We start from the raw sequence: 27,307 nt of genomic DNA, 5'->3' as shown, positions 1-27,307 counted from the left end.
TCACCGTAAATCCCTCAACTTATTTCCTTTTTTTACCCCCTCAATTTATTTGAATATCTTTAGACAAAATTTGCTTAATTTGATAAGTCAACAAGAACGGTAATAATGGCAGAAGTCTTCGGAATCGATTTCAAAATCATTTTCAGATACTGAGTTGTCTGTATAATAACGATTATTCTCTCGTAAATAACATGATTCGTGCATCCATATTATTTTCACAAATAATTTTTTTTGATTTATAACATTTTTCTATAAAAAATTAATATTTTTGAAAAAGTGAAATTTCTAAACAAATATTTATAAATCTCGATAAATGAATAATCTCGAAACCCGAAAAATTGTTTAGAAATTTCAGGTAGGGCTGTAATTCGAGTTGGGCGGGTCGCGAGCTTGCCCGGCTCGAACTCGTTTAAATAGGCTCGACGAGCCGAGTTCGGCCGGAGGTTCCGGCTTGTGTAATTACTCGAGCCCGCTCGACTCGACTCGAATCGTGAAATTAAACAAACCAAGTTCGGTAGAGATTTAGACTCGATTAAGTATAAAACTAAACAAGACGGTTCGCACGACTCATTAAAATCGGCTCGTTTAGCTAAACGAGCCGGCTCAACTTAAGTCGATTAATGTTGGCTCGAATTACGCGACGCGAGGCTCGAAGCTCACCTTACTGTCCTGGGGCAGAAGACAGGAGAAAGGGCTTCCTCTTGCTGTTCTGTTTACTCCAACCGCCTTGTCATAAACACATGCACTCAACATCCACTTTTCTCATTCATCCTCTTTTTAAATTTTCTCATTCTTTTATTCATTTTCTCTCATCTTCCTTTCAACCCATGTGCTCTTTCCTTCTGCATTCATTCTAATTACCCGGAACATATCTAGCCCTATCTGATTTTCACGCCCTTTTTTTCATCAAAAAAAATAATCTTTTTTTTGTCAAGAAAATTTAGAAAACCCTAATTGGTTAAGTTAAAGATCTTTATCATTATTTGTGTTTTTATCCATTGTTCTGTGCTTTGTGGGTTGATTCTTGATTCAACATTTGATATATATGCACACACATATACATATATTATCTTACATAAAGCAAAGAAACATGTGGAGCTTAACAAGATTTTGTGAGAAAATATATACAATGGCAGAAGGAGGATCTGATTATTGTTCTAAAAAGTCCGATGATTTTTGTGGGAATGCTTCTGGTGAGGTAAAGATTTCATCTTTTATGAAAAAGATTCAATCTTTATGTAAATATAGATCTATTTGTTTTTTGATTGCATTGTTGGGATTTGTTTGTTTTTGACAATTTTTGATTTTTACCATCTGGGTTTTTCTTGTTATGTGTATAGTTTATGTGAAAACGCGTGGAATTTGAGCATGTAAAAGTCTTGTTTATGTATGTTGTTTTTCAAGGCCAAGTCAAAATTGAAATTTGAATAATTTTAATTGCTTAAATGGACTTGTAATTTTTTGTGTTTTTTATGAAGTATCTATGTTTATGTTGATTATTTAATCTTCATCATCTACGTACCTGTGTGAGTGTGTGTGTGTGTGTGTGAGAGAGAGAGAGAGAGAGAGAGAGAGAGAGAGAGAGAGGAGAGGAGAGAGAGGGAGAGAGAGAGAGAGACTGAGAGGGAGAGAGATTTTCTGGGGAGAGAGAGAGAGAGATTTTCTTGATCTAGGTTTTGTTTATGCTTAAATGTTGGGTTACTTGATCATATTCAAGTCCTATGCTCTGTCTTTTTGTAATTATAAATTTTGATACCTTCTTTGAACAACTTAGGATAAGTGTTCATCTTAGTTAATTTATTCCGAAGACAGGGGTTATAAGATGCCTTGTTGTTTGAGGTAATTGAGTTCTAATTTGCAAAATTTTGGTGTTTTTAATGGTGTCTGCATATGTAATTGTACTTGACCAGATTGACGTAATTAGTTATTTCTCTCTTTTTTGGGAGGAGTGGCTGTCTTTTAACTAGCTAAGTATATGCTTGTAAATCAGGCTGTGCTTTTTTGTTTCTTTTTCTTCAGCTAGTGTGCTAAAAAATATATTTGCTCTTAATGGCAGGACTCTGGCCGTGTTTTGAGCATGACAAGATTACGTTGTATTATGCGTGGTCTAGATTTGAAAATGTATGTCTTCCTACTAATATTGATTCCTATGTGTGTCTTTGGTTTATATCTGCACGGTCAAAAAGTGTCATACTTCTTGCGGCCATTATGGGAGTCTCCACCTAAACCATTTCATGAGATTCCTCATTATTATCATGAGAATGTGACAATGAGTAATCTGTGCAAACTTCATGGTTGGGGCACGCGAGAGACCCCGAGGCGAGTGTTTGATGCAGTGCTGTTCAGTAACGAAGTAGATTTGCTTACTGTGCGATGGAATGAATTGCATCCTTATGTAACAGAGTTTGTTCTTCTTGAGTCGAATTCAACTTTTACTGGATTAGCAAAGCCGCTGGTCTTTGCCAGCCATAGAGATGATTTTCAGTTTGTTGAGTCTCGTTTGACTTATGGACAAATTCCAGGCAGAAATAGAAAAGGAGATAACCCTTTTGTTGAGGAAGCGTATCAACGACTAGCACTCGATTATCTTCTTAGGAAAGCAGGTATTCAAGATGATGACTTGTTAATAATGTCTGATGTTGATGAGATACCAAGTAGGCACACCATCAATTTACTGAGGTGGTGTGAAGACATACCACCTGTACTCCATCTTCGATTGAAAAACTACCTGTATTCTTTTGAGTTTCTAATGGACAATAACAGCTGGAGAGCTTCAATTCATAGATATCAGAGTGGAAAGACAAGATATGCACATTTTCGCCAGTCTGATGACATCTTGGCAGATGCTGGATGGCATTGTAGCTTTTGCTTCCGCCGTATCAGTGAGTTCATATTTAAAATGCAAGCCTACAGTCATTTTGACAGAGTAAGGTTTAATAAATTTCTGAACCCTAAGAGAGTTCAGGCAGTAATTTGCAAAGGTGCCGACCTATTTGACATGCTTCCTGAAGAGTATACCTTCAAGGAGATCATCGGAAAAATGGGTGATATACCACATTCCTACTCTGCTGTTTATCTTCCAGGCTATCTTTTGGAGAATGCAGACAAATATAAGTTTCTTTTACCCGGAAATTGCATAAGAGAAGACGGTGGCTGACAACCTCTCATAGGAGTTTAGTTGTCCACATTTTGTAAACACTGGAGATGCAGCTAACATGATTGTGAGGGGGTTTTTGGTCCGATCAACAGATAACTGCAATGTGATCATTTCACACTACATTTTGTCATTACATTTCATTCTTTGCAAACGTTTCGAAGGTTCTATTATTTTCTGGAGTGCTATTTGTATATAACATCAAGAGAGCCGGTTTTGAGTTGGAAATGAGAATACCTCCCCCTCCCTCCCTCCCTCCCTCCCTCCCTCCCTCCCTCCCTCCACGGTGTAACACCGGAGCTTGTGATTATTGGCATGGTTGAATTGCTATGTGATGACTGCCGCTACAGCTTGAAACTTCCCTGATACCCCTAAGAATACACCTCTTGAAATTAACAACATTTTACAGCCCACTTTGTTTCTAGAAATTTTGAGACTAATCTATTCACATGATCTGTACTTTGGCTGTTAATTATTCTTATTATTGATCATGAGTGTGTAGTTGCATTAAGAGGACCAAGTTGTGTCTTTGAACCTCTTTTTTTACATGTTCTTCACAAAACACCTATTCTTATCTATCTTATTCCTTGGGTAACTTCTTCTGTGTGCTTGTGAGATTTGTTATTATACATATCAATGAGGCCAAGCTAGCAAACAGACATGGACAGATAGATTTAAATTATAAAATTGTTAAAGATGAGAAATGCGAATAAAAGGGTGAGTGATTAAGCAACTTGGCTGGCCTGTCTTGTTAGTCTTTTGATGTATTCGATTACCACTCAACTCCATGTGTTCTCCAATTCAGTCTTGTCAGACTCAAACGACTAGGTCAAGTCCTTGTTTTGTAGGTTTGCTGTATTCTTGAATTTGTCAATTTAGGGCGTTTTGCTTGCCATAAAGAAGATATCAAGATGATTTTTGTTGTTTTTTTAACATTTCAATCCAATTAATGAAACATGCAAGTGTGCAAGTAATTGAGAATGTCGAAACTTGGATAGAGACATTGTAATTCTATATGATACAAAAAATTACAAAGTTCTGAATTTGATTTCTCGCAAACCTCGAATTATTATGTATTTGATTTCTCGCAAACCTCGAATTATTATGTTTATAAGATTATTCAAAATAAGAGTTCTTTTTTAAATTTTGATTATTTTTTACATTATAAATGATAGATGAATTCTCGCGTTCACACCAATTTTATCAATAAAAAAATACCAAAAGCCTAAGAGTTAGTGCTCAGTGTATTCCGTGTACATGCTGGATAAAATTAAGAATTTTTTTAATTATTGTTTAATGAGGTGTCCACGACATATTGATGGAGAACGTTAATAATAATGAACCCTACATCCATAAAAATCTCCATCAATAAAATTTTAAAAACTCAACAATCACACAATTCAACGATTACACTTTCTTAGTCTGTGACCATTGTCCGATACTTGACAGACAGTAAAACTAAAAGATCGCAGTGTAAGATTTTCTATACACATAGACCATAGTTCTCGTCATTTGCAAGATTGATGCCGTTATAAAGGGGGTCATGCTAGCTAAGCCATTTAGTTAAAGACCGTGCAAAAAGGGAGCTAAAGGTTAATACCAATTTTTGTTTCGTATTTTACTTTTTTATTTTCAGCAGGTTGTAAATACTGCATAATATTAAAAGTTTGAGGCAGCTTATGGGGATGATGATGATGATGTTTTCTAACTCGGCCCCATAACCTGTCTGGCATTACTTAAATTATATTCTGCGCCTTGAGAATTGAGATGTTCAACATGTGCACATGTTCTTGTGCTGTTTTTTCTTCTTCTCATTTTACTACTTTTTTTATTTCAATTTTCATATAATAAGGGTGTTCAATAATTATAGAAAAAAGAGGTTGATCTTGCTTATTAATATAAGTACATAAGAACATAAAAATAATCCCACCAAATCTTGTTTTGAACTAGCATTAAGAACATAAAGTGGAAAGAATTATTAATACTAATATTTAGTTCTCAGGTGCAAATTGCAATGTAGCCATCTAGAACATATTGCTAGTCTTGGAATTTTAGTATAGATAAGAAAGAAAAAAGAGGCTGCATATACATGAGAACAGAATATAATCCACCAAATGGCGTCTTAATCTAGCATTAAGAACAAATGACATTTTTAAAATAAAGATCTTTAAACTGATTTAAATCTCTAATTAAACTGAAAAAAGATTATACTGCTAGAAGTCTCAATAGATATGTCCTCACTGCAATGATCCCAAAACCCTGAAAAAGTGCTGGTGTGTACATGCATTGCAATCTATTTCATTAGATTGTGTTCTGAAAAATTTAGGATCTAAGCCAAGCATAGGAGAGGGTCAACATCTAATTCTAAGATAAAAGCTTGATGATACAGGATTATATCAGTATCATTTGAAATCAAGCAGACTATCTTGTGACACTAGTTACCACTACTTGGCACATAGGATTTGTAGATATATGTAATCCTGGATATAAAAGCATAATTACAGTGTTTCAAGATGCTGTTGATAGATGATTCTTGACCATGCTCTAGCCTCTGCAAACAATTCAAATAAGACGAGTAAGTTACAAGCCAAAGTAACATAGATAGTAGTTACAGAAAAAACTAGATGAATATTATGGATTCTATGGAGAAAATGCCGCATGATACAGATGAATGGTGGCCTAACAGCCTTAAAGATAAGCATTCCAGATTCTTTCCAAAGGCCAGGAGGGGAATGAGGTTCCAAGGATCTTCTAGTTCGAATATGAAAAAAGATTTGATTCGTGCTACTTTCTAGCCATGAACAGACAGGCATTGGATGCTTCATATCTAATTAGAACTACAACGTAATACTATAAACTAATAAAATATAGAACTCAAAATCACGGAGAAAATGGAAGCCCAATTAACCTAATACTGAAAATGGTTCTACAAGCAGAGATCTTTCCTGTTGGCTACCAGCAAGAACTACTTGCAGGGTGGTTACCATTCTTTAGGCTGTGGCCATGGCCCAAGCACGCACATAGGACCTACTTCGTCTCCCATTACTTCTCATACGATTCATTTTGGTGGACATGGCCCATACCACCAAACCAATACTGAATTCTACAGCAATGGCTCACACTGGCGCATGTCATCAGCTTTTTCCCCTGGCAGCAATTTCAGCCATGGAATGCTGAGCGCCAGCTATGGAAGTTCTTACCAAGGGTCTAGCGGCAATTTTAGCCATGGAGTTCATACGAGCTTTGGAAGTTCTTACCACGGGGCTAGAAGCAATATAAGCCATGAAATGCCAACTGGCAACTACGGAAGCTCTTAACACAGGGCAACACACAGTTCCATGGGATCAAAGGTCAAATGGTAACGATTATATTATGGTCACCCAAGCATGCTCAATAGCCCTATGCAAGGCGGCCACCAGTCAGCACAGTGGAAACTTAGTCGATTGAAGACGATGACTAAAGATGCTATGATGCTTACTAATGCATCATGTCAGAAGTATGCAGAAGTAATACTTGGGAATGACTTGAGAGTCCTGACTAATTCTATGTGGTGGGTATATTAATATGTATTTCCCACACAAGCCAAGGATCATATAGATTCTAATTGTTATCTACTTGATTTGTGTACTTTGTTCCTAATACTACCATAGTAAGAAAGGTAGAAACTTAGAGTTGCTCACTGAAAAGTTGTGTAAAGCTTAACAGATTATAACTTATAAGAATAAGATAGCACACAGAAATCCAATGAAAGCTAAGCAGTCAGCAATAATATCATGACATGAACAAAACTGTATCTGGATTAACGAACGTTTTGTTACAGCTACTCTTCATGTCGAAACAATATAATTATAAGTTACAAGTAACATTTCAGTAATGAACTCATTAATATAGTTGATTATAAGGAAAATAGTCAGCAAATCAATAACATATAGGTTGATTGCAAGTAGTAGAATCATAAGCTTTCTGCTAAATAGTATAACGATTGGTATGTCTACCTACCTTGTATTAAAGAATCCCAGCAAGTAACATTGACACCCACTCTCTTCTATCATCACCAGTAAGACTGTAAAAGAGGTCAAGTTTAGGAGGATCACAGATAATTCTAGTAGCTGCTCGAAGCCTTGCTTGTAAGCTTAGGTTTGGCAACTTCATCAATTCTCCATTCAAATTTTCTCTTTTTTCAGCCAATGCCTTATCCACTGCTGCTTGTTGTCCTACATGTCCACATAAGAGATTAAATTGTTCTCCGTAGCTCTTGAGGAAGGTCTCGAGGATCTTGACCACTTCTTGACTTTCATATAATCTATCACTATACCTCCTCTTTCTGTTAGTTCTTATTTTGGATGAAGAGCCATCTTCATTATTCATTTGAGACCCTTCAGCATCATCAGAAGAAAGTTCAACATCGTCCGATCCATGTATCACATCCTCTGCAAGCTTTCTTCCCTCCTCAAGCGCTTGAAGTCCCATCTCCACTTCCACCAATCTACCTTTGTATCCCCCATTTGAGCCAAGCAAATTCCGAGCATTATTATCTGTTTTCTCACACACTATCTTCCTGCCACCGGATTCAGTCCTAACAACTTTACCATTGGCAATTTCAATTCCTTTACAGGCATTACTTCTGATCAGTTGGTCAGGACTGTTACTCTCCTCTTCACCCTCCAATACTTTATCTGCACCATTACCTTCCTCATTTCCTCGGTTTTTTCCATATATACTACACAAATCATTATAATGAGGAAAACGCTTATTTCTCAAACTTTTTGCATCAGGGTGATCCTACAAAAACAATATTCAACATATAATTAAAGACTAACAACCTATCATACAAATGAAACACGTACTTAACACATAATGAAAAAACGGTTAAATGAATATACCTTCACCCAATCCGCCCATACACGATCATTTTCACACCTAATAGTATGATTCTCATTGTTCCAAAAAATACCACTTGCACCTCTCATATCCGTAATTGCATCACAATGCTTCTTCAAAGTTTTAAGCCTCGAGTCAATATGAGGATTAGCCTTTAACTCGTGTCCAGGAAGCTTAGACCTAAGCTCATTCTCGAGAACACTAGTATAACCACTTCTAAAAGTATTATTACTTCTTTTCCAGCCAGTATCGCATAAATGCATGAGAGTAGCAACCAACACCTCGTCTTCGTTATCAGTCCATTTCCTCTTAGGAGCTTTTGTTCTTTTCACATTGTTATTAGCTTGTTCAGTTGATGCACCAACCATTGCTAAACACATTTTTCATTAACAGTTATTATGACTATAAATTTCGTAAGATACTCCCTCTATACCAAATTTACCGTCCTATTTAACTTCCTGCGGTCAATTTGGCTAAACTTTGACTGAAAATTAACGTGATTCATTCACAATTTCAAAAGGCTCAAAAATACATTTGACAGTAAATTCGATAATCTTTTCAATAATATAATTTTCGTAATTTTTTTAATCATCTAATATACCTATTTTTCAGTCAAATTGAGGGAGGGAGTATTTGCAAACATTAAGCTAAATTGCAGCATCCATACAAATAACACATGAAGTTGTAATTAATGTGTGTGTGTCAGTGTAAAAGAATTAATTTTTTACAGTGAAATAGAATGAGTGTAGGATCATAATTTTACGAAATTGAGAAAAGAGATAGGAAAAAACATACAGAAGCAGTTCATCGGAATGCAGTTGGTCGAAGGGATTAGGGTAAAGAGGCGGAATAGGAATGCAGTGATTGTAATTTCGATTCCGGGGTTGCGGGGAATAGAATTGTGCCCGTTTATAAACACAAAACACACATGATACACCCCCTCTCCCTCAAACCCATGCTATGCTTGTGCTTGGCAGGTTAATTGTGTGTTTTTTTTGGTTTTATATGCCAAAAAAGACACGGGCCAGGAGCCCGAATTTTTGAGAAATGGAACCGGACATGTATTTTCGAAAATCGGATCGGACTGGGTAGACTTTTCACAAAATATGAGCTTCATTTTAAGTTCGTGGGCCAAATTAAATCGAATTAAACCGAGCTTTTAACATTCCGACTTTTATTATTTAAATCCATACTTGTTTATATCATTTATATTTTGACCGAGATGAGTAGTTTGCATGATGAAAATTAAAATATCTTGAATTATGAGAGGTAGTTGTTTAGATACCGGAATAAATAATAAATAATTATTATATTCATGTGTCTTTATTTATTAACCTTAAATTCTAACAGTTATTAATCAAGGAAATATAACTCGTTCTGATTCTAATAGTACAGATTATTTTTAAAAAATTTATCAAAAGTATTTAGCAGACTTTTGATAAAATCAAATTCAACTTAACAGACATGCAAATTTATTAATAGTAGTGACTAAATTGTAAATATATTTGATTAAATTATGTTTTTGTGATTTGTAAGATATTGTGTGAGCCCGTAGGATTTACCAGTATATCCCCGAAAAGTAGCAGTTGCGGGTTATTTACGGAAGAAATTATATTTTTGTGATATTTTTTAAGTTTGACGATTAATTTGCGAGGTGATCCTTAGTCCAAAAAATGCCATTTGTCCCAAAAATTATTTCACGTAGCACGTGAATTGTTATGATTGACCGGAATTATTAAAGCATGATAAATGATTGGGCAGGAGTCATTTTAGTCCTAATTCAAATTTATAAATTGATTGAATGTATTTTTCCTTGCACTTTTGTCCATGAACTCAAAATTTACTGGAATGGTAATATATTATATATTTTTTATATTATTTAGATTGTAGGCGGGGTAATAATAAATAATCCTCACAGATTAAAAATTGAAATACACAAATATTGACCTTGTCAATTTATATGTCAACAGAAACCAACTTTAATTTACAAATATTAAGTTAAGAAAAGAATAAATGACAACTTTATGAATTGGAATCTTAAAAGACTTCTTCTTCTTTCTTCTAGTTTTGTTCTTCCATATCCAACAACTAATCTTTATCCAGTTGATACCTGAACAAGCCTGAGTAATTTCTGTGTGACTCAAATTCATTAAAAGAAGCAACATATGAATCTTTGTTAAAAACAAGTTACAATTTAATCAGTGGTGCTCATTAATTAATCTATACTATATTATAATAATCGAAATACATTATAATTTTTTTATATTTTTTTGGTTGGTTTGGTTATCCACATTTATGACCGTCGAATCTTTTTAATCAAGTGATCAGGACCGTTCGATTCAAAAACTAAAAAAATATACACTACTCAAACTTTTAGTTTCGAATCCCGTCAACAACAAATATTTATATTATTATTTTTATACAATACTAAATCTTTCAGGTTCTAACTTCACCAAAAGCAAATATTATATTAATAAAGTAATGATCCGAATTTTTTTTATTATAATTTTAAATAATATAAAATTATTAATGAATTGTAACACTAGTATTAATAATAAAAATATGCTATTTTCGAAAATGTTAAATATCTTTTTTTTTTAGAAATATGGCTTACAGCACAAATGAGTATCTGTTCTCATAAATCTCGGGATGAGCGAGGATCGAATCCAGTACCCGAGAATCGAATGGATAAACTCTTAAACACTTGAGTTATCCAACCGCGCTAAAATGTTAAATATCTTAGGTTTAACACCTGATCATATGTTTTTTGATCCATACTTTGTAATTCAAATGTTTATAACGTTGTCGAACCAAACTTAACTTTAGGTTTTTTAAGTTTAAGATTTGATGCTTTGTTCAAATTGAAACTTCTTCTGAGCCATTAGAGGTGTGTCAAATATGAGTTAGGTATTCTATTGAAATTTGAAGGAAGATTACTCAAAAATCACATGCTGCCTAAATAATGTAAAAGCTTTAAAGGAGATTATTCTCCCCAGTTTCAACCACAAGGAATAAATAAAGTTTGAACTAGTATCTGTTCTCCAATTATGAAAACTACCTTATCATTGTACTATAAATATGCACATCAACAACAATCAGTTATCATTCCAACATTCTTGCAAACATGACTTTCATAACCTCATACTTTGACAACAAGCACCACCACCACAATGGCAATGTCCATCACAAACTGGTGGAAACGCCACGCAGACTGGTCGATGCTCCTCCCTATTCAAGTATTTACGTGACAGCTCAAGGATTTGAGGCGCCTACACGAAGGAATCTACTGCTGAGTTATGAAAGTGCAAATCGCGGAAATGCTGATCATGGTGTCAAGGTAGGAAACAATATTGATGCTGAAGCTGAGGACTTTATCAAGCTTAAGCATAAGAGTTTTCTAGGTGGTGCTTGATGTTCTGCAGCATGCATTTAGCTGGATTAAAATGTGCTTAACTAAATAATAAGCTGTTTGTAACTTCTTCTAATTTCCTTCTCATATGATTTTAGCTACTAACTAATGTGCCTAAAAGCGGGGCCGGCCCTGAGATTCGAGGGGCCCTAGTCGAAATCAGTTTTTGGGGCCCTAATATACATATATCATGGAAATTCATATATATTTAAAGTTAGAAATTGTTGAGGCCCTTGTGTGTCGGGGGCCCTAAGCGCAAGTCTTGCTCGCCTATAGTAAGGGTCACCCCTGCCTAAAAGATCATTTGTATACTTGCTGTTTCTTCCTTAGAGCTAGTTTGTTTTGATTTTAGTCTCTGCAATTTCTACTCAGATTTGGGCTCAATGTGTAAAGAAACAAACAAAGGAAGAAAATGCTGCAATATAAAACTGGAGTTGAACAAAAATGTGAAAACCTTATGCATATTTTTGTAAATGACCTATACAAAAAGATATTGTAGTGGTAAACTCTCATTCTATCTACAGACTACACTACAAACATTGGATTTACAATCCTATTTATAAAATCTGACCGGGAAGCATGGCTCTGGTTGCAGATGCTCAACTTCTTGTCAGGATTAGTGCGATGTAGTATTGGAAGGATCTTTGTCCATAGAGTTGTAATAATCTTTTTCTGCATTTGCAAGGCGGTTTTGGAACATTTTCCATTCCAGTTTACACCTGTCCCTCACCTGCAACAGAAGAAACGTTACTGGTATGATAAAAAAAATCTTCATCTAGTAGATGCACGAGAAATGTAACTAAAGTCCGCGCACAAATGGAGTATGTTTGTATACTGTTAAAAAAAATAAAATAAAGCATACCCCTTGCCATGGTTGTTTCCCATCTTCAGCTTGCCCCTGCCAGGAACACGAATTTTTTTAAATACATCAGATCTATCACAGAGACGTATGATATGCAAATGTACACACGATCTGCGTTTTTGTGCAGATGCAAAATTCTTGCTGTTTCATTATACCTGGTTTCCGAGTGATGGAATGCCTTGATGGACAATCCATTGTGCATCTACAACTCCTATTTTCTCGTGAGCAGGCTATACAACAGAACCAGCATCAATGGGATTAGATTCTATGACATTAAGAAATCAGATACATCCACTTAATAATGAACAAGAGAAAAAAAGTACACGGAAATCTAACCTCAACACATTTTTGGAGGGCCAAATCGAGACCCCACCCGTGGACTAAGTCATTCTGCAAGGCCAAATCAAAAAAAGTAAATATTAGAAGTTAAAGGCTAAAAGGGTTAAATCCCGGAACATATCACATTCGAGTACATTTTGAACTATAATCAATACCTGAATCATATGCCACACACATCGCCATGCATTTCTAGAAAATACAGGAGCCATGATTTCCACAAACCTGCAACCAGTAGAGTTCAAAGAGTAAAAAACTCCAGACTCCTAAAGCATAACCTAACAAAACAATTGTATCATCTAGTAAAATGTAATGACAATGGTTACATACGCTGCGCAGGGAGGCAAATGAGGATCCTTGCACCATCCTGGTCTCTCCTCTGTTTCCCTATTAAATAGAAAGCAAAACAACACAAAACAAACAAAAGTTGCAATCAGCTTTGAATATTGTCATCTATATAAGAAGGTTTGTGCTTAGTGGGGGCTGCTCATGTAGAAGTGCTATCATGCTTACTTATGAACTTCATGATCTTCTCTTCTCTTTGTCATTTGCCATGTTAGTCCTCTCCGAGGGTCCAAACCAGGCTGTGAAATCTCCAAACCGTGTTTCTTCACAAGTCTGATGTATCTGGAAAAATCAAGTTATGAGGTGAATTAGTTGAATAAGAGTTGTGCCATAAACTGTAACCTGTTGCTACTAGTACTTACTCTTCAGCCATAAAATTTCCAACACCAAGATCCTCATCCCAGATAAATATGTAGTCATAAGCTGCAACAACATCAGGGTGAAGGAATCTTTTTGCATACCACCTTGCACAAAAAGCAGAGTTCAGTATATACTATGAAAGAAACACCTTAGAAAATATCAAGCTAAGATTCTAATAGTCACTCACCACTTTGTTTGCTTCTGGGCACTTATATGGATTGCCTTCTTCGACCATTCAAATTCATCCCATTCGCTTGCTCGATTATCATAATGAAACAGAAGGATGGTGAAGTTCTCTGAAAACTGCAACAGGAGGGCTTAGAGAGAGGGAGTAATTTTTTTTTTTTGTAAGTAGTAACTTATTATTTTTTTGGGGAAGGGGTGCTGCTAACCTTTTTAACAGCAGCATCAATATTCTGCCTCTGATTATAACCAACTGTAAATGTCACAAGATACTTTGGCTTGATAATCAGGTCCTGTAAATGGTATAGAGTGTTCAAACTACAGTTAATATTTTCTTGTTCGAGTATTTTTGCATTTGAGACTTGCAAATGAGGATAAAATGACAGAATTCACAGTACTACAACTCTACAGTTCCTTATTCACACTACTTCAAGTACTTCACGGAAATAAACTTATAATAAACAAGTTTCACTTATATATTCTGATATACTTATTGTGTCTACGATAGTAGCAGTTTCACTTATATATTCTGATATACTTATTGTGTCTACGATAGTAGCTCAGAATAAACCTTTGTTAGCTTCTTTCTTTTTCTTTTATGATACTTCTCGGTAATTATGTATCTTTCTAGTTTCTACAATGCTACATGTCTATTCTACAAAAGTATTCCTATTAATTTTCTAGTAAGAATGTAAATTCCCACAAAATGATCAAAGTAGCCCATTTCATATAAGGTATAGTTTGACTATAAATTTAAACTAGTGACTGTTATAATAAATCAGTGTACTGATACAAGATAATTACCTCACTGGGGTTACCATACAATCTGCGAAGATAAAGGTCTGAGTGAGGCACAACAATTCCAGGCGCTAATCCTTCTGCACCTCGTGGATTTGATGGGACCCAAATCTGCATAAGTTCAGTAGAAACGCAGGCATAGATGAGTGGGAATTATTTATAAAAAAAAATAGTTAACAGGCGTCAAAGCAATAGGTACACTACAACCAGGAAATTATACCAGATTGTGAGAAGCACAACTGGATACACATTTTCAACTTCTACTTTTTCCATGCCAGGATATAGCTGGTTTCATCTATAAAAATTGAGATTATCGATTTCTTTTTTGGTAAGTTCTATAATGAGATTCTGATCTTTCCTCAGTACCATGTCCATGTTACATTGACTTCCAAACATTTTAGCTTTAGTGCATGAGGAAGATATTACAGTTACCGGATCATGTGAACAGACCAACTACTATTACCTTAATTAGATAACATTGGCTAAAATTTTTATTACAGGTAAAAGCCTGCATATGAGTGATCCCGGTTACCCCTTCTTATCTCATTCGTTTTATTTCAAATTCACAACTCCATTCTTGCATGATCTACTTTTGATGCTTAAATTTATGAAGGACATTTCAGAAGTCCAAGAAAATTTAAAGATGTATACAAAATGATGAAGATTTTCAAAAAGTGTTCATATTATAGACGGTAATATGTTTCAATCAAATAACTGCAGCAAGTGTGATACATATAAATAACTAAATAGGCCTCTGACCACCCGAGATTTTACATGTCAGCTAGATTATTCTTAAGTTATATTTTGCCCTCCATGCTTCCACTTGTAAGAAAATGTTCCAAAAGACTGAGTATGTAGAGTAAGAAATTTATCACATGAAGCACTTTTATTTAACATAATTAAAATGAACTAGTTCAATGTAGACTTTGGTTCCTTGTCCAAATAACAGAGTAATACTAAATCATAACAGCATTTAGTAATAACCTACAGAACCAATATCCTCATTATAGTAACACAGTATACCTTCCGTTCATCATTGACATCTTGAGTTTTTGTTTGGGTAGAGATTGTGGCAGTCTCAATGTGAGTGCTAACGGGAAGAATAATGGTTGAAAGAGTCATCTGTCAATTGACAAGTTAGAACAAAATTTGGAATTTAGAGCTAAATGGTTCAAAACAGCAGCAAGGGAGAAAATTGATTCAGAATAGAAAGGGTAAAGAGGAGCTCTAGAACAATATGTCTGCATACCTTATTTGCCAGAAGTATAGGGAATGACACTCCAATCAAGAATCCGAAAATAACTCCAACAAATGTTATCAAGATTAACCTCATATTCTCGTTCTGTTTTTTACAAAAAGCACTGCGCCAAAGAAAGTTTGTTTACGATATTAGCCTACATATAAAACAATGATTTACATTGTTTTGACAACATTAGTAGCCTAAAGTTGCAAACCTGTGACTCAAGTGCTGCATGGAATCTAGAGTCTTCAAATACTTCATTTTCAACGCAAATAACGTGTGAGGGCTGCTCTGCTATGCGTAATCAATTGCAGAAGTAGTTCCTTTTAGGAAGATATAAAGGCGTCTGGGAAGGAAGGCTGTAATGGAACTAAATACAGTAGATTCTAAACAGAAAAATGAAAAAGATAGTTTCAGTTGAAATTCCCAAGTAGAACAGAAAATTATGGTAAAACCGGATTTCAAAGTATTCCTAATCTTTTCAGATCAACATTTTAAGCATAAAAAGATTGTATAATTAATTAGCAAAACAAGAAGATTATGTATATTTCTTACTTTTAGCAGCTACTACACTAATTGATAGTATAAGGTTAAGACAGATATCCTAGATTGTTTGTTGCTAAACCTATGTTATCGAAGATGTACATATCTACTTCTCTTGTGCTATGAAAAAAACCCCGAAAGAGGCAAGAATCACTCAAGTAAATGAACATAATTGCCTAAATATCATGTTATCTACAAAGAATCAAAAATTCAGTTAGGGACATACTGTTGTTTTATCTGGCAATCACAAGACACAGCTAGTTCTGCAAATCAGAAAGCTCGAAAAAGTCCAAACCCGGAAAATCACTATCTACAACTTGCTACATGCACTTTAGCATCCCCCACCAGAAACCACTAGCAAGTTGTTAAGAATATGGTTCCACACTAAATTCTTATAGTACCAAAAAAGCATTGACTTGTAAGTTTCAACTCGACCAATTCAACGACTTCTTCTAATTCTACGTGCTCTTATACGCCCCCTAAAACACTCCACAGATGACTCCAACACAACCTACGCAATCAAAACAAACAATAGTGTTCCACACTTTGAAAATTCTAATTCCAGTTCCGATTCCACTACCAGAAACTTAAGTATCCACACGTTACCATGTACATAATGCGTAACAAAAATAAACAAAAAAACATTAGTCAAGCCAACAAAGCGTGGGTGCACTGGTTGAGCTCGTGGGAGGTCACGAGTTCGACTCCCGTGCGTGAGAAGAAAACATTAGTCAAAAGATGTTAACAAAGCAAAACATGCATATTAACAGAACCAAACAGTACACATGTAAGTTAGTTCAAGAACACCAACTCTTACATAACAACATATGCATTAAAAAAAGAATGAAGTACCTTGAATTCGATACGCAGAACCTCGAAAAATCTTACGAGGGGCTTAATATTTTCTGCTAATATCACCAAAAGAAGTGGTTTCTTGAAGCAAAGAATGGTAGGAGGAAAAATGTAAGGAAAAAAAACAGAATCAATCAAATATGAATAAATAAATAAATAAATAAATAAATAAATAAATAAATAAACAGTTGGCTGGGGAGGAGAAGTTGAACAAGAATGAAGATGCGTGGTGCACCACGTTTGTTTACTTCAAATTTCTCTCAAAAACAAACAACTTGTTTTGTTCTTGCGTTTGTTTTGGAATTTGGAATTTTATTTTTTATATACATCAAACAAAAAGTTGCCGAGTCCGTGTCTGATTAAATATTTTAGTATTATTTTTATATTATTGAATTTAATATTAAAATTAAGGTATTATAATGACAGATTACCAATAACAGAAAGTTATCATTGTATTATTGTGATGATATATAATTAATAAAAATATACTATAATACTTTGGTATTAACAAGTCACCAACCTTACATCTGAACATGTTATGGTTGACTAAACAAATTACAATTTTTTTTTTTAATTTTTCTTGTTTAAGCCTAACATTACGTTTAGATATGGGTAGTAAAGTATTGACATGGACCTTAATTTGTTCTAGATATTTAATACAATTTTCCTCTAATACTCGAAGCTTAGTGATTAGGTTGCACGAGTTAATAACTGTAAGTTAGTTAATTGGTTAATTATTACTAGTAAAAAGTAATTATTGTAGTCTTTAAAGTAAATTAGGATTTTTGACAAGTCATAACAGATTTGTAGTTTAGTGGAATTTGGACACTGAAGTTTGTTTCATCATCAACTCCTCCTCGTAGCAGTTTGATTAAATGGAAGAAAATAATTAATGATTAGTCAAATTTGAGGGAGTCTCCTATTTCCAGTTGGAGCTAATACTTTTATTAACAAATATTGATAATTCTTATTTAATTATCCTAAATAACAAATATGCAGAGTCACTTCGTCTCTAGTACCGACCGACTAGATATATTAATAGTTACAGTTAAACCTCGATTAAGTAATATCCGATAAAGTAATAACCTCGCTTAAGTAATAATTTTCATCGGTCCCAACTTGGGCCAATGTTGTAAAGTAATATTCTCGCTAAAAGCATAAGATAATAAAAAATTTGAAAGTCATTAAGGGCCCAAGTAATATGTAAAGTAATAATTCCATAATTATATATATATATATACTGTATAATGTATATGATTACAAAATTTAATTCTTATTAAAATATGAATCTATTGTAGCTTGTTTCTTCTTTCCACCAAAGCCAAAATTAATCTCGTCCTTGACTTTATGTAAAGCAAAAATAACTCCTGGTATGTTTTGCTCGTGTTGTAACAAGTAATTGTTCAAAGTGGTGAGTGCTTGAAATGCTTCCTTTGATGACACGCTTGGGATGACATTGCTATCGTCGGGTTCAGGATCAGTCCCTTCATCAGTGCTCATTACCGACTCAATGATTTCTTCATCCGTAGGTGATTCCATAACCGCATCATTCTCGTTTGGATAGTTTAAGAGATGCTCGACATCCATCACATTCCTATATCGTAAATTAGAGATAACTTCATTTAATCCTTCGACACCTTCATTTATTTCTCCAAGTTCTTGTTCATCATTTTCTTCTGAACGAATCCTGCAATGCCGAAAACAATTTGCAATTGTGGTTGTTTTCACATCAATATTCCAAGCCATGTTAGCAAAACTAATAGCATTCAAGATATTAACTTTTTGGATATAAGTAATCATAATAAAAGTAATTTTAGATCAAATACATTGCATGTGATTAATTCTAGTTTTTATACGTACATTATATATTATACTGTACCACGTAAACATAAAAATTCGGTAAAGTAATAAAATATTACTTTATCGATAAAGTAATAAAATATTATTATATCGATAAAGTAATAAATTCGGTAAAGTAATATTTTTTCCCGGTCCCAAGGGTATTACTTTAAAGAGGTTTAACTGTAGTTTCTATTGTTAAACTAGTGTTTAAATATCAATGAAGTTAGACAATCAATATTGTTTCTTTAGCCAAGTTAGGCAATCAAAATTTGGTTAATTTAGGTACGTGTCTACCGAAAATTATCAGAATTTGACTTGTCTTTTGAAAAATTCATAATAATAATAATAAAAATAAATCATCAATCATTAATATAGGGGCTTGTAAGTGGTGCATCTCAGATCGTTTCATTCAATTTTTCTAATTTTCTCAATTTTTTGAGTTAATAAATATCAAAAATTATAATTACCTTATATTCTCCTAAATATATTATCACCATTCGTAATATTATCTTAAAATTTCTGTAAAATCTTTAATTAAGATTTTTGAAATCAACGTAACATCATAATAATCTCGTGGAACTTCTACTTTCCATTTAAATCAACTTACTGTATTGATATTCTCCTAAATTTCCTTTTAATATTAATTATGCTCTTTCTCCTTAAAACAAGTTATTGTATTTTATTATTCTATATCAAAAATTACAGTTAACTTATATTCTCCTAAATATACTCTCACTGTTCGTAATATTCTCCTAAAGTTTCTACAAAAACTTTAATTAAGATTTTTGAAATTAACTTAGCATCATAATATTCTCCTAAAATTTATCATTTCCATTTAAATCAACTTACCATCTTGATATTCTCATTAAATTCTTTTTAAATATCGTTTCACCCCTTTCTCCCAATATCAACTTACTATATTATATTTTCCTTATATTTTTCTTTTAATTTTTAGTCTATAAAATATTATAAAGGGAAGTATTTACAAACAAGTTTTCTCAATATTTTTTAAAATCATTATATTATTATTCTATGTTTATGTAAAGGAGAAGACTGGGCGGTGAGGTGGCGGCTCTCAAATTGTTTCAATCTATTTTTTTATAATTTTATAAAAAATTTATATTATTAAATAGAAAAAATATTACATTATTTATTGACTAATACATAATATAATTTTATGATAATTTGTGAATAATGAGAGAGCGACTCATTCGAATAAAATATTTAAAAAGAAAATAATTTTTCAAACTTTTTAATTTATTGTATTTATTTATTATTCATAATTTCCAAATGATAAAAATTAGATAAGAAAAGAAAAAGAAGGCAAAAAATTATTTTAAAATGCCGCTGCGAATCGCGGCTCAATAAACTAGTTCATAATAATAATAATAAAAAGTTAACATATACGGAAAAACAATGCCAATGTTGCTTGCACTAGTTAATCTTTACTAACATAATATAATTCCCTTCACTTGCAGCCTTTGCTCTCTATGTTACCTTCTGATGCAGGGCTTCATTCCTTGAACATAAACTAGGCTAGCCTTATAACTAAAACACTTGATTAACGCCCCTTTTTTGTTGCCAAAATCCTCAACTTTATTCAGTTCAGGATCATAGCACACAACTCTCTTAACTTTTTGCAGCATCAGAGTTCTAGAGTTAGATGCATACCGGACTTCTTCATCACTTCTATTGAACAGAATCATAATCTGGCCACTGTAAGTAAAACAATACGACAACTCTTTCACATAACAATTTATTGTCCCGACATTGTACATCTTTCTCCAAGCTCCACCACTGTCATCCAAACAATATGCATCCACCGAGCACCTGTAAGAGTGAATCTGATATATCAGTGCCGAAATACACTCCTTCACATCGACCAAAAGTAAACCATTATCTTCTGATTTATATTCAAACTCAGGCAAACATGTAAACTCATTCCTCGCAACATCAAACTTAAACGGCAGCACATATGTAATTCGCGCTTTCTCATAGGTACTGGTCCAATATGGCTCTCCTTTTACATTCACAGACGGCACGCAACGGTCACCAGGAGGATTCAAAGTAGAACTAGTGTGTAAAGTCCAACAATCAGATTTGCACGAGTAAACATAGTTTCTGTCAGAGAAAGACATCACCACTTTATAATCGTTGTCCACAGCATCCCAACCGAACCCTAAACACTGAAATCGCATTGACACTTTGCTTGGCATTTTAAATATCTTGGCTTGTCTAATAGCAGGATTCCATATTACAAACTCAGGTAGGTCGAGAAGACCAAGACAAACTAAACCATTCACAGAACCGATCAAACTTGTGTAATATGTAGTAGGGTAAGGGACAATATCACTTAATATTGTTTCTTTTGAATCGAATGAAGAGAGTATACTTAAGTCGTAGTCATTCTCATACTTGGAACCTAAGTGTCTAAGCATTAGGAGATTTTCATCATTCGGATTTTGCGAGGTGCAATCGAGATGAGATTTTACGAAGTCTGGCTCGAAAATTAGAGTTTTCCACAATTTACAAACAGAGCGGAATCGTAGGAGAGATTGAACACGTACCCGGGGAAGTATCTCTGTTTCAATTACTTCTACGGGCAGTGGCCTGGCGGTGGTCCCATATTCCTACAAGTCAGGTTGTTACTATTGCCCAACGCCAACCAAAACAAACAACACATGAACGGATCAAGTGCATTATTTGCTTAGAACCATCTTAGAACCATATACCGCTAGACATGGCCAAACGAACCGGCCTGGCCCGCCGGTTTGTCAGAGCGAATTCGTATTCGTACATGGTCCTGTAACAACGTGATTATTTTAATTAGATGAGATTTTAGATTTTTTTTCAATACAAATTTATATTCAATACGGATTTTAATTTTATTTTTTTTGGATTTTGAAATTTCACTTGTATTCTATTTTGAATTTTAAAAAGTTCATTAATAATTAGGGTATATTTGATTATAGATTTTTAAAAGTCTATTATAATTTGGGTGTATCCAGTTTAGATATTTAAAATTTCATTAGAATTTTGATAATTTTAAAAATTCATCAAATTGTTTGATTTAATAAAATAATGGATTTGAAAGATTTACTTGCATATCTTATGTAATTCGGTTAAATTTCATGAAATTCTAAAAAAATTCACAAAACCCATCAAAATAAGATTTAGTAACTCAATTGAGGTACTGCATTGGATAATATATGATCCTGAGAATTTCTTAGAATAAATATTCATTTGTAAGGACGCTAAGTCAGGAAAATAGCATTTGTCGATCAGTCATGAGTTGTAGGAAATTTTGTATATGATTTCGCAGGTGCATTTGATGTGATAAAAAATCTCGATCCAATACTCAAAAACATTTCACAGGTAAAGTAAATGAGGATGAAACCTCGGGCACCAAATTACTAAATAAGCATCGATGAAAAGAGAGTGACAGAATGTCACCCAGAACTGTTGCTGCTTGGGCTGAGTAGAGATTTTTCATATAGATGCATCTGCAATGCATATTAACACTGCAATGTTCTTTGCACCAGTTAATGTTCATTAACATAAGATGGCAGATGCTCATTATTGAATTTTTAGAATGAGTAATTATTCATACACTTCAAAATAAATAGAGCTAATTTCTTATGTCCGTAAGGTTTCAAATTCCTCAGAAGTCACATAAGCAAATTAATGTCACTTAGTTGATATCAGTAGTAGACTTCTCCAGTCGGAAGGAGCAGCCCCGCACACCAGAGTTATCAATAGTAGACTTCTCCGGTGCTCTCTTTGTTACCTTCCCGGGCTTCACGAGATGCAACTGGCTTCATTCCTTCAAGGTAAACTAGGCTAGCATTGTAACTAAAGCAGTTGATCAACTCCCCTTCTATGTTGCCAAGACCCTCAATTGTGTTCTTATTAGGATCATAGCACACAACTTTTTCATCTATATTGAACACAATCTGGCCACCATATGTAAAACAATGGGACAGCTTTTCCACATAACAAGTTATTCGTCCAACATTGTACATCTTCCTCCAAGTGCCAAAACCCTAATCTAAGCAATATAAATCTACCGAACACTCTGAAGAGCAAGTCTCGTACACCAGCGCTGAAATAGACCCCTTTACATTGATCAGAAGAAAACCATATTCAGGGAGTTCACATTCGAACTCAGGCAAACAACTGAACTCATTCCTCCCTACCTCAAACCTAAACGGCAGCACATATGTAGTTATTTTCTCAGAGGTAAGTTTGGAATGAATAGTAGTCCAATATGGCACTCCTTTTACAATCACACTTGGCAGCCAGCAGTGATCAATAGGAGGATCCGACGTAAAATTACTTTGTAAAGTCCAACTAGTGGATTTGCAGGAGTAAACATAGTTTCTCCCAATAAAAGACATCATCACCACTTTATAATCGTTGTCCACAGCATCCCAACCGAACCCTAAAAACGCATATTGTTAGAAAATTAGGATTTTAGAGCTTAATTTAATTATGTTCTTGATGTTAATCCTAAAATCTAATGATTGGAAATTGTTCAATGATATTTGAACTTAAATTTTCATGTATGGTTTTAAGAATTTTCTTAATGAAATCCATATGAAATGAGAGTTGAAAGTAGCTTGAAAAAACTTGGAAAATTTGAGAATGTTTGTCCCACATTGAAATAAATAAAGGGGGTTGTGTACTTTATATGGTATTACCCACATGAGTAGTATACAACTACTAAGGTGTGTGATGGTCCATTGTGTTGTTGTGTGCTTCACGCGCCCGCCCCGCCATGCACCGGACCGGGTCGAAGGGCGATTTGGGCGAATGTCTCGGTGTCTCGCGTACGTGAGGCGACCTGGGCGAAGATTTTATTTATTTGAGAATTATTTTAATTCGAATTTATTTATCGGTGATTGGATTATTGGGCTGGGTTCTGAAATAGGCTAAGTAGTCTAAATATATTGAACCTGCAAATAATCTGATCTGTAACAAGTTCTGATATTAGAATCAGAACTTAAGAACTGATGAATAAAATCAGAACTTAACAAGTTCTGATATCAGAATCAGAACTTAAGTACTGATGAGTCGAATCAGAACTTAAGTACTGATGAGTTAAATCAGAACTTAACTTAAGTTCTGATAATAATGTGGGTGTTAATGTGAAAAGCTGTTACAAATAATTTAAATTCAAAAGCTGATCAGTTTTGATTTTTTCATTAATGAATTCAAAATCTGATCAGTTTTTATTTTTTATTAATGAAGTAGTTTAATTCAGACATTAAGTGTGTTGACAGTTTCATTTTTCCTCTCCTATAAATAGAGGCTAAACTGAATGAATAAAAAAATACAACACACTACATTCTCATCTCTTCTCTTCAACCTCTCTGCATTTCTCTCCCACAAGAACTGAAGTGCTGATATTTTCCGGCGACTGAGGTGCTGGTCGAAGTGGAGGTTTTGTTGCTGCTGTTAACATAAACTCCGAGCTGTTTTATCCTGGTGGAGATATTGCGCACATCCCAAACGCAGCAGGTAGGGGGCAATAATCTCTTCAAGAGCAGCCAGGACTTCGAGCAAGGCCTGGTGACTCAGCTGTAATCATTTTCTTGGCGTTTTGTATCTGTAAACCTTTATTTCAGTCACTGTTGAAAGCTATGGTTTCGGGTACATCTTTCTTTCTCTCTACGTTATTTCAGTTACTGATTTTGTTTACCTGCATGTTTTGTTTTGTTAACTGTGGTCTTGGCCTAAACTTGTTAAATTCTTTATACACTTGCCTCTATGTTGCTATACTTGTTAGTGAGATTCTCAACATTCTTGAAGAGATTATTAGTTATTTAGAATTTAGCATAATGGTTAACGAAAGTGAGGTTATCGTTGGTGGTGGTAGCAGTTCGGGTGTAACTGCTGGGGCCATTGATTGGACCACCTATAGTTTCCCACAGGCTGTTGAACTAACCGGTTTACCGGAGAAATTCAACGGTGGCATTGGCTTTTCTCGCTGGCAGAAAAGGATGAAGCTGTGGTTGACTATAAAGGGTCTGTGGCCGGTTGTGGAATATGAGAAACCAGTAGTGGATCAAGAGAAGGCTGACACAGTTAAGGCTTTTGCGAAGTGGGCTGAGAAGGATGGAGTGGCTAGAGCGGCCATTCTTGCGGCACTAACAAACACTTTGTTTGATGTCTATTCTTCTGATGCCTACTCTGCAAAACTCTTATGGGAGAAGCTGGACCAGACACATAATACTGACTCACAAGGTCTAGAAAAGTATTCTGTGGCAAGGTTCCTCGAGTTCAAGCTGGTGGACAATAAGTCCATGACTGAGCAGGTGCATGAGTTCGAGATGATAGTGCATGCTTTGAAGGAGTCTGGAATGAATCTCCCGGAGAAGTTCAAGGTGATGAGTGTGATTGAAAAACTCCCGAAGTCTTGGGAAGAGTTCTCTCTCTCCCTGAAAAGACAGAAAGGAGAGATCACCTGGACCAACCTTATGCTGGACATCTCGGTACAAGAACAACACAAGTCCAAACAGGGACATGTGATGCCAACTGAACACGGTACCTCGAAGGTAAACATAGCAACTGTAGGACAAAAGAGGAAGGCTTTTGCTAAGAAAGCTAATAGTAATAAACCTAAGAGTGACAAGGACAAGGCCAAGAAACCCAAGGCAAACAAACCATGCTGGTCTTGTGGGCGGGTTGGGCACTAGAGTAAGGACTGCCCTACGAAGAAAGCGAAGAAAACCGAGGTAGCACAAGCAAATGTTGTGCTTGGAACCGCAAGTGGGCCTGTAGTGAACATGGTTGTTGGTGAGGCTACGGCTTCTGAAACCAACGTTGATCGGTATGTATCCTACAACCCTGTGATATTTTCTACCCATCTGTCAAATGAATGGTTGATAGATACTGGAGCTAATGTACATATTTGTGCTGATATTAGTTTATTTGTATCTTATCAACAGAGTCATAGCCTGACTGTGAAGATGGGGAATGCTAGTGCTGCTCAAGTACATGGAGTTGGAAACGTGGATCTGAAGTTCCCTTCAGGACGTATTCTATCTCTGACGAGAGTGCATCATGTTCCCGACATGCGTAGAAATAAAATAAGTGGAAGCTGTTTAGTTTCTAGTGGTTTTGAAATTTCGTTCAAGTTTAATAAAGTAGTTCTTATTCACACTGGTACATTCTTTGGCAAGGGTTACTTGTCAAATGGTTTATTTGTTATTAATGCGGATCCCGTTTTGGGAAGTTTGAATAATAATGTTATTCCTACTGTTAATTGTATTGAATCCTCAAATATATGGCATGCTAGACTAGGTCATTTAAACTTTGGTGCTCTTAAGAACATGATGAACTTAGAGTTGATTCCAAAATATACCATAGAAAAGAATTCTAAATGTCAAGTATGTGTGTCTGCTAAACAGATAAGGAAACCTTTTCATAACGTTGTTAGGGATTCAGACTTGTTAGATTTAGTACACACTGATATTTGTGAATTTGGTGGTGTGTTGACCAAGGACCAGTTTAGATACTTCATTACTTTTATAGATGATAGTAGTAGATATTGTTATGTTTATTTACTTAGACATAAGGATGAAGCACTTAGTAAATTCATTATATATAAAACTGAAGTAGAAAAACAAACTAGTAAGTTACTTAAAAGATTGAGATCTGATAGAGGTGGTGAGTATACGAGTAATGCTTTTAATGAATTTTGTGCAAACAATGGTATAGTTCATAAAGTTACTCCACCATACACACCTGAGTCTAATGGGGTTGCTGAGCGAAAGAACAGAACATTTAAAGATATGATTAATAGTATGCTTATTAACTCTGGGTTGCCTAAATACATGTGGGGAGAGGCTCTAAATACGGCTTGCCATATTTTGAATAGAGTCCCTCTGAAACACATGGATAAAACACCCTTGGAGTTATGGAAAGGCAGGATGACTAGTCTTAAGTATCTTCGTGTGTGGGGGTGCCTTGCTAAGGTGCTTGTTCCTGAACACAAGAGAAAGAAACTAGGTCCAAAGACTGTTGACTGTATCTTTCTGGGCTATCTTGAAACCACTACAGCTATGAGATTTTTAGTGTTAAAATCTGACATAGATGGTATAGTGGCAAACACGATAGTTGAATTTCGAGATGCGACATTCTTTGAGGATGTCTACCCTATGAAGACTGGAATACCTGAAACGACTTCTGAGGAAGATCCTACTCACACATCAAGTTCTATTCCTGATCATGTGGAAAAGATGACAAATGTGGGGGCGGAACCTAGTAGTAGCTCTATTCCTAAGGAATTAGAGGAACCAAGGAGAAGTAAGCGTGCAAAAATAGTCAAGGATTTTGGAGGTGATTTCATCACTTACAATATCGAGGACGAACCTTTAACTTTCCGGCAAGCTATGGATTCTTCTGAGTCAAGGCACTGGAAGGGCGCTGTCAAGAGTGAAATTGACTCTATTGTTTCCAATGGAACATGGGAGTTGGTTGATCTCCCTCCTGGGTGTT

General features: G+C 34.9%; 3 protein-coding genes across 4 annotated transcripts; 1 reads left to right on the top strand and 2 right to left on the bottom strand.

The window, feature by feature from the left end:
- The first annotated feature begins 708 nt into the window (after window positions 1–708).
- LOC141667264 (uncharacterized) lies at window positions 709–3,749 on the top strand. The gene is made up of 2 exons (XM_074473680.1): window positions 709–1,198; window positions 2,057–3,749. The coding sequence occupies exons 1-2, from the start codon at window positions 1,046–1,048 to the stop codon at window positions 3,155–3,157; spliced, it is 1,254 nt and encodes a 417-aa protein (XP_074329781.1). The 5' UTR covers window positions 709–1,045; the 3' UTR covers window positions 3,158–3,749.
- A 1,468-nt stretch (window positions 3,750–5,217) lies between these two features.
- LOC141663561 (uncharacterized) lies at window positions 5,218–9,083 on the bottom strand. The gene is made up of 4 exons (XM_074469342.1): window positions 8,831–9,083; window positions 8,038–8,405; window positions 7,154–7,936; window positions 5,218–5,705 (listed from the first exon to the last, which is right to left on the bottom strand). Exons 1-3 carry the CDS (start codon window positions 8,841–8,843, stop codon window positions 7,160–7,162), a joined length of 1,158 nt encoding a protein of 385 aa, XP_074325443.1. The 5' UTR covers window positions 8,844–9,083; the 3' UTR covers window positions 5,218–5,705; window positions 7,154–7,159.
- A 2,754-nt stretch (window positions 9,084–11,837) lies between these two features.
- LOC141668582 (uncharacterized) lies at window positions 11,838–17,094 on the bottom strand. Of its 2 annotated transcripts, none has more exons than XM_074475518.1 (15): window positions 16,964–17,094; window positions 15,783–15,954; window positions 15,578–15,689; window positions 15,352–15,450; window positions 14,335–14,439; window positions 13,740–13,823; window positions 13,535–13,650; window positions 13,350–13,451; window positions 13,156–13,269; window positions 12,973–13,029; window positions 12,801–12,867; window positions 12,643–12,696; window positions 12,462–12,536; window positions 12,307–12,342; window positions 11,838–12,174 (listed from the first exon to the last, which is right to left on the bottom strand). In XM_074475518.1, exons 2-15 carry the CDS (start codon window positions 15,827–15,829, stop codon window positions 12,061–12,063), a joined length of 1,182 nt encoding a protein of 393 aa, XP_074331619.1. In that variant the 5' UTR covers window positions 15,830–15,954; window positions 16,964–17,094; the 3' UTR covers window positions 11,838–12,060. The 2 variants fall into 2 exon arrangements, with proteins under 2 accessions (XP_074331619.1, XP_074331618.1); XM_074475517.1 differs by lacking the exon at window positions 16,964–17,094 and adding an exon at window positions 16,338–16,903.
- Window positions 17,095–27,307: the final 10,213 nt, after the last annotated feature.

This window comes from Apium graveolens, chromosome 6 (assembly GCF_009905375.1).
Source record: "Apium graveolens cultivar Ventura chromosome 6, ASM990537v1, whole genome shotgun sequence".
NCBI classification, from domain to species: domain Eukaryota; kingdom Viridiplantae; phylum Streptophyta; class Magnoliopsida; order Apiales; family Apiaceae; genus Apium; species Apium graveolens.
This window is presented reverse-complemented; position numbering and strand designations above follow the sequence as displayed.

Excerpts from the sequence above, each read along its gene's own strand:
- LOC141667264 (XM_074473680.1), top strand. The coding sequence starts at position 1,046 with ATGCACACACATATACATATATTATCTTACATAAAGCAAAGAAACATG. Across the intron at positions 1,199-2,056 it reads GTGGGAATGCTTCTGGTGAG|GACTCTGGCCGTGTTTTGAG; the intron begins GTAAAGATTTCA and ends TCTTAATGGCAG.
- LOC141663561 (XM_074469342.1), bottom strand. Across the intron at positions 7,937-8,037 it reads TATGGGCGGATTGGGTGAAG|GATCACCCTGATGCAAAAAG; the intron begins GTATATTCATTT and ends TTGTTTTTGTAG.
- LOC141668582 (XM_074475518.1), bottom strand. The coding sequence starts at position 15,829 with ATGAAGTATTTGAAGACTCTAGATTCCATGCAGCACTTGAGTCACAG. Across the intron at positions 14,440-15,351 it reads ATGTCAATGATGAACGGAAG|ATTTGGGTCCCATCAAATCC; the intron begins GTATACTGTGTT and ends GAACTTATGCAG. Across the intron at positions 13,270-13,349 it reads GGAAATTTTATGGCTGAAGA|ATACATCAGACTTGTGAAGA; the intron begins GTAAGTACTAGT and ends TGATTTTTCCAG.